The sequence below is a fragment of the Delphinapterus leucas genome, chromosome 9 (genome assembly GCF_059928025.1).
Source record: "Delphinapterus leucas isolate spDelLeu-1000000601 "Yukka" chromosome 9, BTC_Dleu_Yukka2, whole genome shotgun sequence".
In the NCBI taxonomy this organism is placed as follows: domain Eukaryota; kingdom Metazoa; phylum Chordata; class Mammalia; order Artiodactyla; family Monodontidae; genus Delphinapterus; species Delphinapterus leucas.
In genome coordinates this window covers 69225316-69244350 of record NC_143137.1, presented here as the reverse complement: position 1 = coordinate 69244350, position 19035 = coordinate 69225316, and the positions used below count along the sequence as shown (strand labels likewise).

Genomic DNA, 19035 nt, shown 5'->3' with positions numbered 1-19035 from the left:
ACAGGTTCTAAGGATGAGGATGTGAAACTTTGGTGGGAGAAGAGTATTACTCATCCTACTATAGAACTTGGACAACTGAGTTACCCACGTAACTTGAGTCCTTCCTGCTACTCATACTTTAAAATATTGAAAAAGACAACATTTTATTTAAATATTTAGCTGAGGGACTTCCCTGGTGGTGCAGTGGTTAAAAAACCACCTGCCAATGCAGGGGACATGGGTTCCAACCCTGGTCTGGGAAAATCCCACATGCCGTGGAACAACTAAGCCCATGCACCACAACTACTGAGGTTGCGCTCTAGAGCCCTCGAGCCACGACTACTGAAGCCCATGCGCCTACAGCCCACGCTCCGCTACAAGAGAAGCCACCGCAATGAGAAGCCCGTGCACCGCAACGAAGAGTAGCCCCTGCTTGCCGCAACTAGAGAAAGCCCGCGCGCAGCAACAAAGACCCAATGCAGCCAAAAATAAATTAATTAATTAACAAAAAAGATAAACAAATAACTTTTAAAATAATATGTATTTATTTATATGTATATTTATATATATATATATATAGCTGAGTGCAGAGAAACTATGGGAAATTCCCACAGGCCAGAAAGGAAAGGAGAACTGAAAGTCAGACGGCAAGCATACAACTGGCACTGTGTGGCCATGAGAGGGTGCAAAGGAATTCCCAGATCAGAACAGTCCCTAAAGGGGAAGGACTCGGGTTTTAAACCAGGCAGAAGCGGGAAGCTGAACTAAGACCCTTGCATGTCTAGACCTCCAGAAAGCTGTATTTCCAGTGTAAAAGGTCACAGAAAGGTCACTATACAAAATCAACAGCATGCTGATGCACCTCCAAATCTCTTCATGCACTTCCTTAAAAGCAATTTGTAATAGGTCCCCAAAATATGACGTACATAGAAATAAATCTAAAAGAAGTATTACAACACACCCATGGAGAAAATTATGAAATGAATTGAAGAACATGGAAAAGACCTAAATTAAATGAAGAGATTTATCATGTTCATGGTGGGAACACTCGTTATAATAGAGCATCAATTCACCTCCAATTTAGCCTACAAATTTCACGTATTTCTAGTCAAAGTCTCATGGTTTTGGGTAAAAATTTATACAATGATCCGTTAAGTTACACGGAAGAATAAATGTCATCAAAGAGCTAGGAACATTTTTAAGAAGATTAAAGAGAAAGGCCTGTGTCTGCTGCACTTTTTCTCAGCCCAGCTACACTGTCACTAGCACCCTGCATAAGAAATGCTCCTAGTGACAAATCAACCTTTGTCAGTGGTCACATTTAACTGTCCCAAATTCTGTCTTTGTTATTGCTTTCACCATGCTCTTCAAAACCTGAGCCTGACTCTATAGCTTTTGAATGTGTTTTATTTTTTTTTATTTAGTAAGATTAAATATATAAATAAAACTAAAAGAACTAAAGAAGTTAAAAATAATCCAAACAAATATCAGAATTTATTATAATGGTTTGGTAATTAAAATCAAGTAACTAAAACCAACAGTGTGGGCTTGATGAGATATGGAATTCTACATCAGTAGGGAAAGAGCAGTCTTTAATTAATAGCTCTTCCACAACTACCTTCCCATTTTGAAAAATAACAGTAGTAATCTCTTTTAAAGCCTAAATATAAAAAGCAAAATTTTAACTTTTGGGGAAAAAAATACAGAAAGATATTTTGCCTTTGTGGTTAAAGAAACACTCTTAAACAAGACCCCCCAAAAGCACATATAATACAAATATGTCATTTACTACATACAAGAAGTAGTCAAAATGTTTTACATTTATTAACTAATTCAGTCTTCTCAACAACCCTAAGAGGTAGGTAGTACTATTGCCTCCATTTTCCAGATGGGGGAAGTTGTGCACAGAGATGTTAAGAAATTAGCTCAAGGTTACACAGCAAGGAAGGGATAGAACTGTGATATGAATCCATGTTCTAACCCACCAAACTATACCTCACATTAAAATTTTAAATTCTATGATAAAAAAAAACAGAAAAATGTCAGATATGCCTAGGACTAGAAGATATTTCCAGCACAGAAGTATATATTAAAGAACACTTACTAATCAATTTAAAAGGACAAAAAGCACACTGAAAAGTGGTCAATGGTAATGAGAGGCAGTTCACTGAAGAAGGATCCAAAAGGCCAATAAACAAATGAAAGATGTTAGATCTCATTATATATCAGGAAAGCAAAAATTAGAACAATGAGGTACTCACTAGTGAACTTCAGAGTGGATCTCACATTCACTAGATTGGCAAACATTAAGCCTGATGACACGAGGATGCAGAGAACCTAGAACTCACATTCCAGTAGAAGTGTCAACTGTTGCAGGCACTTTACAGAACAATTTGGCAGCACCTCAAAAAGTTACAGATACGTGTCTCTTACTAACCCAGCAATTCTGCTTCTAGGTTAATATCCAAGAAAAATGCCCATGTCCCCAGCCAGACATACATGTATCAAGATTTTACTGCAGCCTTGGTTGGAACAGTAAAAAATGTAAAACAACCTCAAACACCATGACTAGGGAATTCACAAACTCTGGTGTGATCACACAGTAGAATACAAGTGTTAATCTATTTCTATTAAATCTATAAATTCCAAAAATAAAACAAATTGTATAAATATTGATAAAACAGACCATTTACATAAGTTTTCAAACACAAAAACAACACTTTAGGACTTCCCTGGTGGCGCAGTGGTTGAGAGTCCACCTGCCGATGCAGGAGACACAGGTTCGTGCCCCGGTCCGGGAAGATCCCACATGCCGCGGAGCGGCTGGGCCCGTGAACCATGGCCGCTGAGCCTGCGCTCCGCAACGGGAGAGGCCACAACAGTGAGAGGCCCGCATGCCGCAAAAAAAAAAAAGAATTCACCTGCCAATGAAGGGGACACAGGTTTGAGCCCTGGTCCAGGAAGATCCCACATGCCACGGAGCAACTAAGCCCACAAGCCACAGCTACTGAGCCCACACGCTGCAACTACTGAAGCCCACGCGCCTAGAGCCCGTGCTCCACAACAAGAGAAGCCACCGCATGAGAAGCCCGAGCACAGCAAGGAAGAGTAGCCCCTGCTCTCGGCAACCAGAGAAAGCCCATGCGCAGCAACGAAGACCCAACGCAGCCAAAAATAAATTAATTATTTTTTAAAAAAACCACTATATTTTCTCTGTGGTTGATTACCAGATCAAATTGTCATATATAAACATGCATAGAAATGATGTATGTTGATTTCAGGATAGTGAGTATGATACTTTTGGTGGGGATTGGGAAAGGGAACAGAGAGGGGCCCTTTATAACTTTGAACCTCTTAAGAAGAGACATAGCAAAACACTGGCATTTGTGAAATCAGGCTGTTGGGATCACATGAGTCCACCATATCACTTTCTGTGCATATAAAGCATTTCCAAGTTACAAGTAGCCTGAAAATGTAACAACCCTTTTCTTACTGGAACACCAATACTAAATTCTTCCGCTTTGCTTTCCTCTGTAAATCTGTCCAACTTGCCTCATCCAGCCTTTTTTCCCACATTTCCCCAAACATGGCTACTCGCATCAAGATATTCTCATTTGTCTCTCAAATATTTCACATTAATTCCCAATTGTGCATTTCCAGGTACTGCCCACATTCTCCCCTACAATTTGCACCCACTTAAGAAAAAGGAAAGTTTTCAAATGAAGGTGGTAGAGACCTGAAGACAGTAGGCAGTAATTCACTGATTCTCCACTTGTTTATAACAGAAAGTGAAGCTCTAGGTCTGTCATACTTGGGTAGACTCACGTATGCATCTTGACACCACCCTATCACCTCCTTCTCCTTTAGGAGAGGTACCCGACTCCTAAATACACATTCTCATTTGTAATGTAGACGAGAACATGATTTAACTGTCCAATCAAAAACAAATTTTGCATTTATTACAACAGAGAAACTGTCCAAACATAAACTTACTTAAGTGACTCAATTTTATGATAAACCCCCAAAATATGTTTGGGTTTTTTTAAACATTTATTTATTTATGGCTGCATTGGGTCTTCATTGCTTCATGCGGGCTTTCTCTAGTTGCAGTGAGTGGGCGCTGCTCTTCCTTGCGGTGCGCAGGCTGCTCATTGCAGTGGCTTCTCTTGTTGCGGAGCACGGGCTCTAGGCATGCGGGCTTCAGTAGTTTTGGCACAGGGGCTCAGTAGTTGTGGTTCGCGGGCTCTAGACCACAGGCTCAGAAGTCGTGGCGCACTGGCTTAGTTGCTCCGCGGCATGTGGGATCTTCCCGGACCAGGGCTCGATCCCGTGTCCCCTGCATTGGCAGGTGGATTCTTAACCACTGCACCACCAGGGAAGCCCTGTTTGGTTTTTTTAATAAAGCAAAATTGAAAACAACATAAATGTTTTTGGGTGTGACTGCTGTCTCTAACACACTGTAACAAAAATCCCCAAGTACTCATAATTAACTTTTTAAATTAGAAACAACGCCTAAAGTTTTATGATATGCCTCTAATTAGATCTGATTATCAGTGTTTCTTTAACTTTTACTAAGAAGGAGCCTTTTAAAGGTAATAATGAAGCAATTTATTTCTGAATAGTGGTAATTGTATGTTATGGTTGGTTTTTAATTTTGAAGAGAATGGGATTATGTGACGTCTTCCAAATGAGTGATATACAAATTATGGATTCCAATAAGATTCTAACTGTATAATTAAAAAGCCTGCTTGTAACTAGAACCTGGTAGACAAAGAAACTGCATGAATTTTTTGTGTAATAATAACAACAGTTTCCTTATGAGACCAATGGTAATAGAAAGTAAATTTAGACCTATGACAAATAGTTTCCTTCCTTTGGGAGACAGAAGGCTGATAAAAACAAATTATGGATCTGTTAACTTGTTGATAGCAATGTTATTTATGAACAGGAAGCACCAACCTTTCCTGTTCTCTCTTTAAAACAAAGAAAAGTGAACCATACAAAAAAGAGCTTTTAAAAGAGACAGTACAAAAGCTAAAATTTATGAAAAGCCACACCAAGGCAAGATTATAAAAGTGTCTACAACTGGTATTGCTTCCCCAAGCAAATCCTTAAAAAAGGAGGTGGTGGCAAAACCATTAGTGCGCACATGGATAGATTCTTTTTTTAAAAAAATTTATTTATTTTTATTTTTGGCTGCATCGGGTCTTAGTTGCGCGGGATCTTTCATTGTGGCGCCCTGGCTTCTCTCTAGTTGAGGCTCGTGGGCTCAGTAGTTGCAGTGCATGGGCTTAGTTGCCCCGTGCCATGAGGGATCTTAGTTCCCCGACCAGGGATCGAACCCACATCCCCTGCATTGGAAGGCGAATTCTTAACCACTGGACTGCCAGGGAAATCCCATAGATTCTGATGAAGGAGGGCACTAGCGGCACAAAGCTATCTGGCCAGTGACCCTAACCGAGTCCCCTCATTTTATAGGTGATAAATCAGAGTAGCAAAATGACATACCCAATGACAGAGGCAGAACTGTGGCAACCTTTCTGTTTGGTGCATTTTTTTCTTCCTGTAGGACCATATCATAGTGCCTAGCAACACAGTTAAGTAATTTTTAACATCGAGATATAATAGTAAAGACAATATTATAATGCATAAGAAACTGTAGTTCTTGCTCTGTAGCCCGACTGATATAGTTTTCATTAGCGTCTCCTTGACTTACTCCCTATGAGATCTGGTTGCACATGTATAAACGAACAATAAGGTCCTCACTCATACAACTTTGCTATTAGTTAACTACCAAATCCTTGCTTATTCATTTTGTGCTTATTTTTCTTTTACCCGACCTAGAAAATTTGTCACATATGCCAACATTCATACACAAGCACATAGTGCATTGCCTGGAGTAGGGGAGCAAGAAATCCTAGTCGGGATGCACAGTCTTTATCTCTGAGATCACTCTAGCAAATAAAATTATTTAAAACTAATAAACATGTATTTATGCACTTTTTGGATCAATTACACACAATGCCACTCCAGAAGAAAGAAAAGAAGTGTTGTGCATAATGTTCTTTACAATCTAGCTTAAGTAGGTGTTGAACCATTAAACCACTACAGTAGGCCTTTCAAATGATGGAGTTGCTAGAACATTCTAGAATTAGGAATAGAAGATTCAAATTCCTACTCAGAGGACAAATGATCTCTGTAGGGGACATATGGTGTTTTTACAACCCAGCACATACATTTCTTATAAAACCCATAATCACAGTGTTTCACTGGCCCCCTCTAACCACTGCCAGCAGCAATCATGGTTGCTCATCCTCCTACATACAGTGACTGGTTCATGGGTTGGGTCCATAAACCAACAGGGTTAATTAGTATGTCCCATATGATCATACAGGAATATTGAAAGAGAAAAAAAGGGTTCCCCTGGTATAGCAAGCCATAAGGACAATTAAAATTGATTCTGTCAGTGACCATCTTGCACATGGAAAGTTCTGGCCTCAAAAAGAATCTATGCAGAGGCAAGCTGGGCTTAGAAGTGGATAGAAGGAACAAGAGAGTTCTGACCTTTTCTGAGCCCCTTGATCCAGCCATACTTGATGATCCAACTATTGAATCTCCCAATTATATCCTTCTAAGAGTCTGTGCTATCTTGCCAACACATTCTTTTAAGTTCATTTATAACTTATAAAGAATTCTGTTCAACGCAAGCTTCATCTTGCAAGTGTTTATCGTAACATTTTTAATACTTGCAAACTTGCAGTGACCCTGTCTACCTTCCCCACTGGGACCACCTTCCCCGCCTAGACTAACTCTAAATACTTCACTTTGTCAATGGGCTTTTACAAAACAGGAGCACTCCCTTTTAGCCTAAAAGACCTCCCTGAAACTTTTTACTCTAAGGACCAAACGAGAAGGGACTCAATGAGCCAGAGAAATCTCCTAGGCCATCTCCCTCCTGCAAACACCCTCCCCAGGCTTACCAAATTGAACTCCAGCCTCAATTTTACTGCTGAGCAGGTCGGTGGTTGCCTGCAAATTGGGAGCAAAGGTTATGTGCCAGGAGAGAGGGATTACAAAGGAGGATAAGGAAACTTTGGGGGTTGATATGTTCAAGGTCGTGAAAGCAATGATGGCTTCACAGGTGTATATATGTGTCACAACTTTATCAAATTTATACTTTAAATATGTGCAGCTTACTGTATGTCATTAATACTTCAATAGAACTAACACACACACACACACACACACACACACACACACACACACACAGAGCTTTATGAGGAAAAGCATTTTACAGCGTTATCCTTCTTCCAGCAGGGAACAAATCCTAATGCCTAGGGTTGCAGATGTAATTGGGTGACAAAGAAGAAAGTCACATACCAAGGATGGTAGGGTAGGATAATTGGGACCTTGATAACATGCTTGCATTGTGCACCTTCTCTAGATTACCTACTTCAAGACATCTTGCTACATGAAAATAATAGAGCTTACTATTTGAAGCAGCAGTAGCTGGGTTTCTCTTACCAGCAGCTGGACTCTATTCCTAATATGGTAGTCTTTGATGGTCTTTAACTTAAAGCCAATAGATCAGGTGATTCCCATGCCGGCTATCTTTTGTTTCTAATCTCAGAATAAAGTCCAAATACCAGGCTGACAAATCCAAGAATGCGAAGGGCCTGGCTTACCTCTCAAGGTAACTCATTAGCCACTATTCCCCACCTCCAGTCATACTTTGAATTCTTCTAATGAGCCCTCTACACTTTGAGAGCCATACAGTCAAAGCACATGTTGACCTGATATTCCTAGCATGTGGCTAAGTGCCTGGTACAGAAGAGGTACTCAAAATACACTGCAGACGGAAAGAGCTCATGATCTTGTTCATTATGCTTTAGGGATAGGAAAATGCTTATTCCCTAACGTAATCAATATTTGGGGTGAAGAAATCCAGCCTCATGTGTTCCAGATTATTCTTTCTCTATATAACCTATAAAAGAGAGTTTCATTCTTTCACCAAATATCCACCACATTGCAGAAACAACATGCAAAGAGAGACCTGAATCATTTCTAGAGCAGCTACACTTTTTGAGCATCCAAATTCTACCAGGGTAAGTGAATTGCTTTGAGGACGAAAGAGGAACGTAGAACTTTGAAAAAACTGGATGCGATTCTGCAGTTAAATCATTCAAAAATGTTTTGTCAGCACTAAAGCAAGAGAGAAGACGTGATGATAGTGGAGCGTAAGAAACTTAAAACAGTAATAAGATTTACAAGGACTATACCACCAAAATGTAACGCAGCACCCACCGATACATTAAAAACTAAGGCCCCAGACCATCTCCATGCTTCAACAGTCATAAGAGTAATTACACGTGACACTGAACTCTCCCTCTGAACTTCTGCCTAATGTGAACAATTGAAGAACAATTCAGTGATTATGAAGCATGTGTTTCTCTGATACCAAACATCTGGATGGAAATTTGAAAATTCTGTAAATAATCTGGATACTGCTAAATATCCAGACATTTAGTGTTGAAGCCAAGACCACAGTTCTTCGTCTCATTTTCATTCCTCAAGTGATACAAGGAAGGCTCATGTGCTGTTGTCACATATTTTTCTTCTCTATGTTCTCCTTGGTGCCAAGCAGATTGCTTTATACTTACAAGGCACAGAATGCATAATATATAATATCTGCTGGGAAGAAATTATATAAAGAGAATCAAAAGTAAGGCATCCTGACTTGCCATTTTCCAAGGATAACTGGTTTGAGGTAGCACTCACAGCTGCCAACAAAGTTTCAACCCCACCCTACGTCTTCCTTCTTCGGAGCAGTTTTGGGAGAGAAGAAGTGGAATTATGGGCGAAACAGCCCTGCACTGCCTCCTTCTTTCAATCAACTAAATGTCAACCATATGGCAATGCTGTGCTGGGCATTCAGGAAAGCCGGAGTGATTGGGACACGGTCCTTACTGTTGAGGAACATATAGTCTATCATATGACAAAATAAAAGGGTAATTGCTTTTTTCAGTGACTTCTTCATTGATCAACTTAAGAATCATAACTTAGTCCTCATCTTACTTAGCAGCATTTGACACAGATGTTCAACTCTGCCTCCTTAAAATGACGTGCATTTGGCTTCTAAGACACCCGCCTCTACCAGGTTTTCCTCCTACCTGACAGGCCATTGCTTCTCAGGCTCCTTGGCTGGTTCCTCCTTGTCTCCGAAAACTGTTATTATAAGAGTGTTCTGGGCTTCCCTGGTGGCGCAGTGGTTGAGTGTCCACCTGCCGATGCAGGTGACACGGGGTCGTGCCCCGGTCCGGGAAGACCCCACATGCCGCGGAGCGGCTGGGCCCGTGAGCCATGGCCGCTGAGCCTGCGCGTCCGGAGCCTGTGCTCCGCAATGGGAGAGGCCACAACAGTGAGAGGCCAACGTATCACAAAAAAAAAAAAAGAAAAGGAGTGTCCTTGGTTCAGTTCACAGATCACTGCCCTTCTCTACCTATCCTCACTAACTGGTTGATTTCATCTAGGAGCAATTCTAAATACCACTCTCTACATTGATGGCTCCCTGAATTTCAACCTCCAGCTATTCCTCTCCCCTGAACTCCACTGTTATCAGACTACCTGCCATCTGACATCTCCACTTGGGTATCTGATTGGCATCACATCTAATACTGAACCTCTTATGTTCCTTCCAAAGCCTGTTCCACCCAGTCTCCCCATTCCTGTTAATAGCAGATTCAGCAAGCCAGTTGTTTAGGCCATAAACCACAAGTAATCTGTGACTGGTCTCTCTCACACCCCATTCTCATCTATCAGGAAATTATGTTGGCACCACCTTCAAAATACACCCAAAATCTGACCATTTCTCTTACTTCCATTGCTATAATATTGGTCCAAACCTCCATCATCTTTGCTTAAATTACTGCAGTAGCCTTACAGGTGATCTCACTGTTTCTACTTTTGCCATCTATAATCTATTTTCAATTCAGGAGCCAGACAAACGTTTAAATGAAAATCAGGCCCAAAGCCACCAATGGCTCCCCATTTCCCTTGGTGTAAAAGTTCAATTCCTTCAATCTGGGTCCCAGAAACTCTCTGACTCATTTCCAACCACTCCACCCACAGCTTGCTCACTCTGTCCCAGCCACAGGCATCCTCTCTGTCCCTTGCATAAATCAGAAATACTCCTTCAGGATCTTCTCAAAGGCCGTTCCCTCCACTGACTTTTTCCAGATGTCTGTCCTTCATCTCTTTCAAGTTTTTGTTCCACTGCTATCTTACCGAGAAGGCTAATCCTGACCACCACACATAAAAATATGCCCTTATCCTCCCCTACCCCCCCCCACTGCCCCACTGTGCTTCAGCCTTCTTACTCCATTTTTCTCCATAGCATTTTACCTTCTAACATGATGTATAACTTATTTGCTTATTTGCTTATCACCTACCTTCCTCCCCAAACGTAAGATCCAGGAACGCAGGACCTTTTGGTTTGTTTCGCTCACTGCTGCTGTTGCTTAATTAATATTATTGGAATGAATAAAAGAAAAATTATTTGGGTTCGTCTTAACATTTATGTTAGACTAATAATAATAAATTAGACTAATAATATAAAGAACCCTATCCAACAATGATTCTAGTACAATTTTACGGAAAGCTGATTTGTTCACGGGAAAGGTTACAGGAAAACCTCAGATGCATAGGAGAGCTTGGCCAACAATGGGAGAGAAAAGAGAAAAGAGTATTTCAAGAAACATATTAGATTCTACAGTAGACAGATAAAAGCAATTCCTATTTATTATTTTTAACCCAACGCTAATTTTCATGTCTTAAAATATTTGGCTGCCTTCTAGATTTAATTTTGATCAAATTATCCTGTTTATGCAAGCTTTCATTAGGTATGTTTTACCTCTGGTGAAAAGGGAACAGCCAATTCTGCAAATTCCATTCAAGAAGTATTTAGAAAGTATAAGCTCTGTGCTAAAAAAAAAAAAAATGCTACAAACCAAAGGATGCAACAAAGAGAAAGCTATGATCTCCGCCAATGAATGGTGGATAGTCTAGCTGGGGAAAAAGCAAACACAAAGCAATCTATAGTATGGAGCATTGGTATGGTTAATGGCAAAGACAGAATAAAATAAAATCTTACAACACTGACTCTCAGCCCTCACTGTAATTTAGAATTAGCTAGGAAGATTTTAAAAAGGGTTTTTTTTAACCAAAAAAATCACATGCCTCTCCCTCTCTCTGAATACTGATTGAATTAGTCTGGGGTGGCACTCAAGTAGTAAGATTGATTCCCAAGTGAAAATTTAAGGAAACAATTCTTTCTGCCTTAAGAAACGGGAGGCTTTATTTGAGTAGTTTTACAAAGACAGAACAAGGTATTATAGGTCAAGAGCAGAGGATTAGCAAAGACAGGCAACAAAGGGCAAAATGTCTGGGGAACCCTCTGTAGCTGAAATATATGAAGACATGCACACGGGAAGAGCGGATGGTGAAAGATCTTAAATGGCATGCTAAGGAATTCGGGTTTATTCTCTGAGAGTTTTCATCCACTATTACAAGTGCGTTATTCATTTTACAGTGATAAGATAATATGGAGGAACAATTCAGGTGAAATGTGATAAGAAGGAAGACGAACTAAACCTAGCCTGTCTTCACCAGTAATTCATATGTGTTTGAGGTGATGATGGCCCACTTTTAAACTACCTAAAACTGTATGCAAATTAAACCACTGAGATGTTCAAACCTCACTTTTCAAACGTAGGCTGAAATACAATTATTCCCCTAATAAATTTTCTTTCTTTCTAAAAGCCTCTTAATTATGTTGTTAAACTTTGTGAAAGAAAATGACCTCATTTCAAGTAAGAAATGACATAAATAGCACATTTCGGTAACTGTTTTAAAATCAAAAGTTGGGAAATTTCACAAACATATTTGGCACAAAGGCCGACTATGAACACCAGCTCAACAGCATCACATGAAAATTCCAGGTTCTGTAAACAGTGAATCATTTTTAAATTCAAAATCCAAGTAAATATTCAGCAACCACTTAAATATTTTAAATTCATTCAGTAGTTTGAACAAGGGCTGAGAAATAACATAAGCCTAACCACATATTAAATAAGAATAATTTGAAAAATAATGATCAGAATTTTGAAAAATGTCAAATATAATAATTTGAAGGCAATTACAAAAGTAGATTTTTTTCTTTGGCTGAAGTATTAGTGTTTTTCATTTATTTTGGAGTAGAAACTGAACAAAATTATACTTTTCCAGCCCTCTAATGACCAGAATAGGACTTTTAAAAATGTACAGGAAAATCATTCCAAATTTATACTCACCATACCTCAGTCATTTTTTTCTTACAACTGAAAGATTAATATTACTGCTTTGAGGGTATGAACTCTTGCCCCCGTAGGGCCTGCTTGAGTTAACACCAGCCTGTAAGTGTTAGAAATCCCAGTAGTTTGAAAACCTTTCCATTGTAACTTACAGGTTTGTAATTCAGAAATTTAAAATAATTCAACTTTTTCCACGAAGCTGTAACAACTTGCTCTTTTTTCTATAGCACATCCAAAGCATTTATCCACATTCTCTCCTTTTATCCTAACAACTCCACGAGGGAAGAATGAAAAATATCATCACCAGTTTATAAATGAAAAAAGTGAAACTCAGATGGAGACGTTTGCCCAAGGTTAAATTCCAAGCAAGCTGTACAGTTGGTATTCAAATTTAGGTTTTCTTCCGAAACCCAGCTGTTCTTCTCTCCATAGACTGTACAGATATATATATATATATATGTGTGTGTATATATATATATATATACATACATACATATATATATATTTATCTGCTATGTTTTACCTATTTTAAGACAACCTCAATTTCAGAGATACCTAAAACGCAAATAAACATATGTCTTAAAATGAATGTAAATTGGTATAATTTTTGACTGCATGGAGATTTTTTTTTCCCCAAAGCAACCCAAGATATAGAAAAAATATTGCAAAAAACCAACAGAAGCAAACTTAGATTTTAGAAGAATAAATATAGAATAAGAAGCAAAACTGAAGCTTCTGAAATGACCCTTATTTAAAGACCATGAGTTATATTCTGTTCCTTATGTTCTTAATTAAAACTATTCATACACACACACACACACACACACACATACATATAAACAGCAGTCGATTCCTAGAAGTGTTTTTTCTCTGTTTAAGAAGCACAAGGAGACATATTCAAAACGTTACATATTTTAATATAACACTTATTTCATACCTTCTAAAATTCCCCACAAATCACTAGGAATAATTAGAGTTATTTTTCACTTTTTTTCAAAATACTTTCAATCAAAATTATTTTAAAATAAACGATTAAAAATAAAATAGACCGTTTTCCCAAAGCAGTTTTCACTTGTGTTTATATCCTGAACAGTATCAAAAAGACCAAGCTATTTCCACACTTCCTCAATTCAATCATACCTTCTTCTCCAACCCACAAAGACCTACCCTAGTCCTAAATTTTGTGGCACCTAAAGTCAGTCCTTCCCTTATATAATATTAATTTTTCCACTCCATAAATCCCCACTAGATCCTGTCTTCACAGAGGAGGTACTTGCCTTTGTATGTGTTTATTATTTCCCACAGCTCTCAGCAGAATGCACACAGTAAGCAAATGTTTATTGACTGAAGAAAGCTCTTGAGATCATATGTAGAGAAGATAGTGAATGAAAAAGAGGCTTCATAAGGCATGTTGATTTCAAAGCCCAGTTTGGTTCACTGCTGTATTCCCAGACTGAGAACAGTGCCTTACACACAGTAGACGCTCAATAAATATTTGTTGAGTGAAGAAACATTCAGTTTCTATAAATGTAGGAAGTTCTAGAGCAAGTCACTCTCTTTTCTTTAACATCATGAAAGTGCATAAAGAAACCATAGCTTCTCCCTTTCCTCCTGTATCTATAAACTGTTGATATTCACTACACTAACGTAAAGTTGTTCATTACTAGGGATTCTATTAATTAAAACAACCAAACCATAACCAACAACAAAAATCAGCCCCACCTTTGGCTAGTGATCAAAAATCCATGACAAGTTTGGGGGATGTTCCATCCAACCTATTTTAATGACATGCTTTCTGGACTGGTCATGAATTCTGCCCTAATCTCAAGGCCGTAAGCAGGCCACCTGAGCATGTGGACAGTTAGGCTGCCCTAAGTTCCTCAAGAAAATGCTTCAAGGCAAGAGTGATGACTCAAAGCAGACCATGGCCTTTACACCTACCATGTCCATATGCAATCCTGGATTTACTAACACTTTTAGAAATAATCTCAGATCCAATCCCACAACTTTGAGCTTATTTCGGAGGCAGCGACCCAGGTGGGATTGGAACCTATAAAGGGTCCTCCTATTCATGCCTTAAAAAGAAATGTCTCCCAAGTCTTCAGCCTTAACCCTTCCCCCAACCACTTGACATTTCCCATCTTAAGATGTTGAGGTGAAACCAGGGAAGATACAGAATCTAAATAATAGCAATGGCACATTTTCATCATCTATTTAAGACCTGGTTCAATGTTTACCTTTCATTCATTTCCAGTTTAAACTGCTGAACTCATCTAAACTTGTTCACAATGTATAAGCAGTAGACAGTAATTCATTTTAAGAAATATCCTTTTTCTAAAAAGCCTTAGGGCTTCCCTGGTGGTGCAGTGGTTAAGAATCCGCCTGCCAACGCAGGGGACACGTGTTCGAGCCCTGGTCCCGAGCAACTAAGCCCGTGTGCCACAACGACTGAGCCTGCACTCTGGAGCCCGCGAGCCACAACTACTGAAGCCCGCACGCATAGAGCCCGTGCTCCGCAACAAGAGAAGCCACCGCAATGAGAAGCCCGCGCACCGCACAAAGAGTAGCCCCTGCTCGCCGCAACTAGAGAAAGCCCGCGGGCAGCAACGAAGACCAAACACAGCCAAAAATAAACAAATAAATAAATTAAAAAAAAAATAAAAAGGTTTAGATTTAAAAGGGCCAGCCATCTTTACAATCCTGTGAATTTCCAATTAATTTTTACTACAGTGCTATTAAAATCAATAGAATACACTCTGAAGGTCAATAATTTAGAACAGATATAAAAGTCTTATATAATATGCTCCTTCAGAGTTACCTTTCTCTTTGCTTTCCTAATACACAAGAGATTCAAGCAGAAATGACATATCTCAAAAGCAACAGAACCAGATTTAAAAATAACTTGCCTTTAGAAAAATATATATATACGGCATATTAATCTATATAGACCTCCTCAGTGACGTAAGTATGCAACGCAGACATTCTACTGTGTGTAAGCAGATACTATAAGGTTAAATGTCTGGCAAACAGGTAGCTAAATCATGAGGGGGAGGGGCAGAAGTCAGCATAAAATGGGGAATGTGAAGTTCTAAACAGGCCATTCATGCTAACAAAAGAAAATACCTGGAGAATTGGTCAGCTTTTACTTAATAAATAATCAATGTGATAGGCATGTTCAGGTGAGACAAAGGTGGATTCTCATCTGAAACTTGACATGGATCTCCGATTACAAGTACCTGAATCACCAGGTGGTCTAGAATTTTTCCCAAATCTAGGATTAGTGACATGTTGATTAGATTCCTACTAACTAGTCAGAAAGACATACTTTTTACAGGTTTATGTCTTGCTTTCAAAGCTTTGCAACCCTGTTCACATACAAGGGAACAGTAATGCTAAAAGGACCCAGCCTCTCCCTCCTTCTGGGGACCACAGGCAGACTCCGCACTCCAAGGATGTAACCTAAGCTTGCACAGATGGCCTAGCTCTCTGCTAATGCACAGGAGCTGGGTTTGTTTTCAGGGTGGGTGCTGCAAAACAAACCCAGGTGTATTTATAGACAGGAGCAAGACTATGATGGAGGGATGATGACAGAAGATGAAGTTTCTTCTGCATGGTGAAGAAGCCTGTGGAAAGATCTGGATCCCACAGCCTGGGTTCCACTTCTTGACTCGCCAACTATCAACTATGTAAAGTTATTAAAGCCCTTTTCGGTCTATTATCTTACGTATAAAATTTAGACAATGCCCCCTGCCTCGGATGATTGTCAGAAAAAGGAAAGTGTATGTAAAATCTGGGACGTGGTAGGCCATTGGTAAACGGCAATCTACTCTCCCATCCTCCTGTTCACCCTGAATTGCCCCTCAAAAATTACAAACATACACTGCAGGGTTAAAACTAAAAAGCCCAAGCTGGTTGGCAGGGAAAGAAACAACCTGGGTGGAGGCTCGCTTATTTACTGGAGAATTTAGCTTAAAATGGATTTAGGAATGATAAGAGGGGAGATACATGGAAAAAGCATCAGGTATAAGCAAAACTCCCCCCCCCCCAACTCCCGCTCCCCGCAAAAAGACATTCCTTTATGTAAGCACGAAACAAACTTCGGAAGCTGCGGATATCCTGTGAACCTACACGGTGGCCTCAATTAAAATCACAGGCGCACGTAGAGCTAAACACGACGCACACCATCCATATGCCGCCTTGTCAGTTTCAGATCACGCTATTTTTGCAAAACTGTCCTCAAACCCAAGGCGGCTCCCGCCTCCAAATCCGCCCCAGATGGATTTGGGAGCCAAGAGCGAGTTGCAGAAGGTATAAGGATGGGAAAGTGGAGAGGTCTGGTCAAATAACTGAAAAACAAGGCGGTGGGTGAGGGGGCGGGGTAGAGCAATGGGGAAGAGACGCGGCCAGTGAGCCAGAAAGACGGCGGCTTCACAATGAAAGGAAAAGACTGCGACAGTCGCCGGCTCCTGGTCCCCGGCGGGGACGGATGGCGAGGCCGGGCGGGGGAGGCCAGAGCGTGGGAAGACAGAAAGGGGGTGCGGGAATGAAGTGAGAGTCATTGGCCAGACAGGGAAGTCACGGAGCACCCGAGCAGGTGCAAAGCCCCCAGGCGGGGAGGAACGGGCTCGGGATACTCACGGTGTAGAGTAGGTTGAGCGCGCACAGGCAGTTCTTGGAACACGCGAAGCCCCCGCAAACCATCTTGGAGCCTGAGGTTCCCGGCAACTGCAGGTAAAGTCTGGCTCCGGCGGAGCCTCCAGGCAGCCTCTTTGTCCTTGCCTTCGGGGCCTGGCCGAGGCGACGCAGCAGCGGAGACGCGGTGGGGGGCCCGGGGCTTGAGCAGTGGCTGCAGCGCGCGTCGCGCCCGCGGCGGTTCCTACCCGCTCTGGAACCTGCGGCCGCAGCAGCTGAAGACAGAGTCGGAGCCCGAGCCCCGCCCAGACCCCCGCCTCGCCCCGCGCGCTGATTGGCCGCCGGCGGGGAACAAAGGTAGAAATATGCAAATAAATGCGCTCAGCTAGCTGGGATCCGGGAGGGGAGGGGAGGGCAGGGGAGGGGAGGGGCGGGGCGGGGCGGCCCCCGGGAGAGGGGGAAGGGGCGAAGGCCTTGAGGGAGAGTGCCTGAGGCCAGAGTGTGTGGCAGCGACCTCGCCGCGGGTTCCTGGGGAGCAGGTGAGGAGAAGAGGGCGGGACTCCCCGGAGATCCACGCTGGCAGGGAGAAAGATGACAGCACCTCTCGGTTCTTGGCCCCAGCGGGTGACGTGGCACCATTTTGAATGAGATTTTAAAATTAAGCACCTGGCCTTGTTTGAATGAAGGAAAAAAGGAAGGAATGAAGCAATAAATGAATGAACGTGAACGATTTAAAAGAGAGAATGAAGTGGGGGGAAATGAAAGGAAGGAAATAAGTGAAAGAATAAACGGAGAGATGAAATCTCTGCTTTTCTCAGAAAATAGGTAAGGTATATGGCCCATAATTGTGACCCTTGTCAGGTCAGATGTATCCTTCAGGGATTTGCAAAAATGCTGATAAACTTTATCATACATGCAAAAGAAAATCAAGAGGTTTTTCTGTCTTCCAATCTTGCATTTCAATAAGCTGAGGGGTTTTTTCCCACAAACAACTGTGAAAAATTTTTAATGACACAGTCTCCACCTCTGTCAATTCATTATCATTTTGAGTGTCTATTATAGAAATGCTTCATGTATCCTCAGATTCCTCACCTATAAATTGGGATATTAACAGTATGTCAAGCACTCTTTGCAGAGCGCCTGGCACAGTGTAAGGACTCAGCTAGTCCTTAATATATGTCAGCTAGTATTAATATATCTAACAGTTTTTGAAAACCTGCTGTGTTCCAAGCACTAAGCTAAGCCAATAAAGGTTTGGTTATTTCATGGTGCCTTCTACCATAAAAGGTTCTTAGAGAGAAATATTCAGGTACTTATATGAAACCTAAGGGTTCATGCTGAGTAAGTTATGTGATAGCAAATGATACTGTATATGTTAAATAAAATATTGCAGCTGATAAAAATAATTTGTCTTCTTGGAATTTTCTGCTTCCTCTTCTAATCTCTCTTTACCTTCCCAGACCCGACTTCACCAAGAAAGCCACATTAATTCTTTAGCCTTGGTATTCCACATTAACCTTTTGTATACACCCAAATGAGTTCCTTTTTTTTTTTTTTAATTTTAATCTGGAAAATGACCCTCAAACCCAAATAAAACTTTGTGGCTCAGCTTTCCATTTGAGAAGCCAGAGGCTTATTAAAGAAGAATTAGGGGGGAAATCTATTCTTTCTCTTCTCATTCGTGGATGTCACCAATGTTACTACCACTTCAACATAACTCAACCAACTGTGACAATTCTCTATTTGCTTTCTTCATAATACACTCTACTATCTGCCTGTGGGTTGAATCTCTTACTTTTTCTCATAGGAATGTCCCCTATCAGTCAGGGGCCCAGCAGGAAGGAGGTGGCTCATTCAATGACTGAGAAGAGTTTAATAAAGGGACTGTTTTGAAAAATATGGACAAGGTTAAAGGAAGCCAACAAAGGATAGTGAAGCAGCTCAGAGCTAGCAAGAGCAGGTAGTTATTATAATTCCCCTTAAGTCTGGGGGGCAATTTAAGGGAGCAGTTACGGAAACCAGGCAAGAGCTAAAGTTGTAGGAGGGTTGCATTAGGAGTTGTGGCCTTTAAGAGAGA

At 40.8% G+C, this 19035-nt stretch overlaps 1 protein-coding gene across 1 annotated transcript in view; it reads right to left on the bottom strand.

Annotated features, from left to right (window-relative positions):
* TSPAN13 (tetraspanin 13) overlaps positions 1-17223 on the bottom strand; it is a 61975-nt gene extending 44752 nt beyond the window's left edge. The window contains exon 1 of the mRNA XM_022587538.3: positions 16965-17223. Within this exon, the coding sequence (XP_022443246.1) occupies positions 16965-17027 (63 nt within the window). The 5' untranslated portion in view covers positions 17028-17223. The remainder of the gene's footprint in view (positions 1-16964) is intronic.
* Between the last annotated feature and the right edge of the window lie 1812 nt (positions 17224-19035).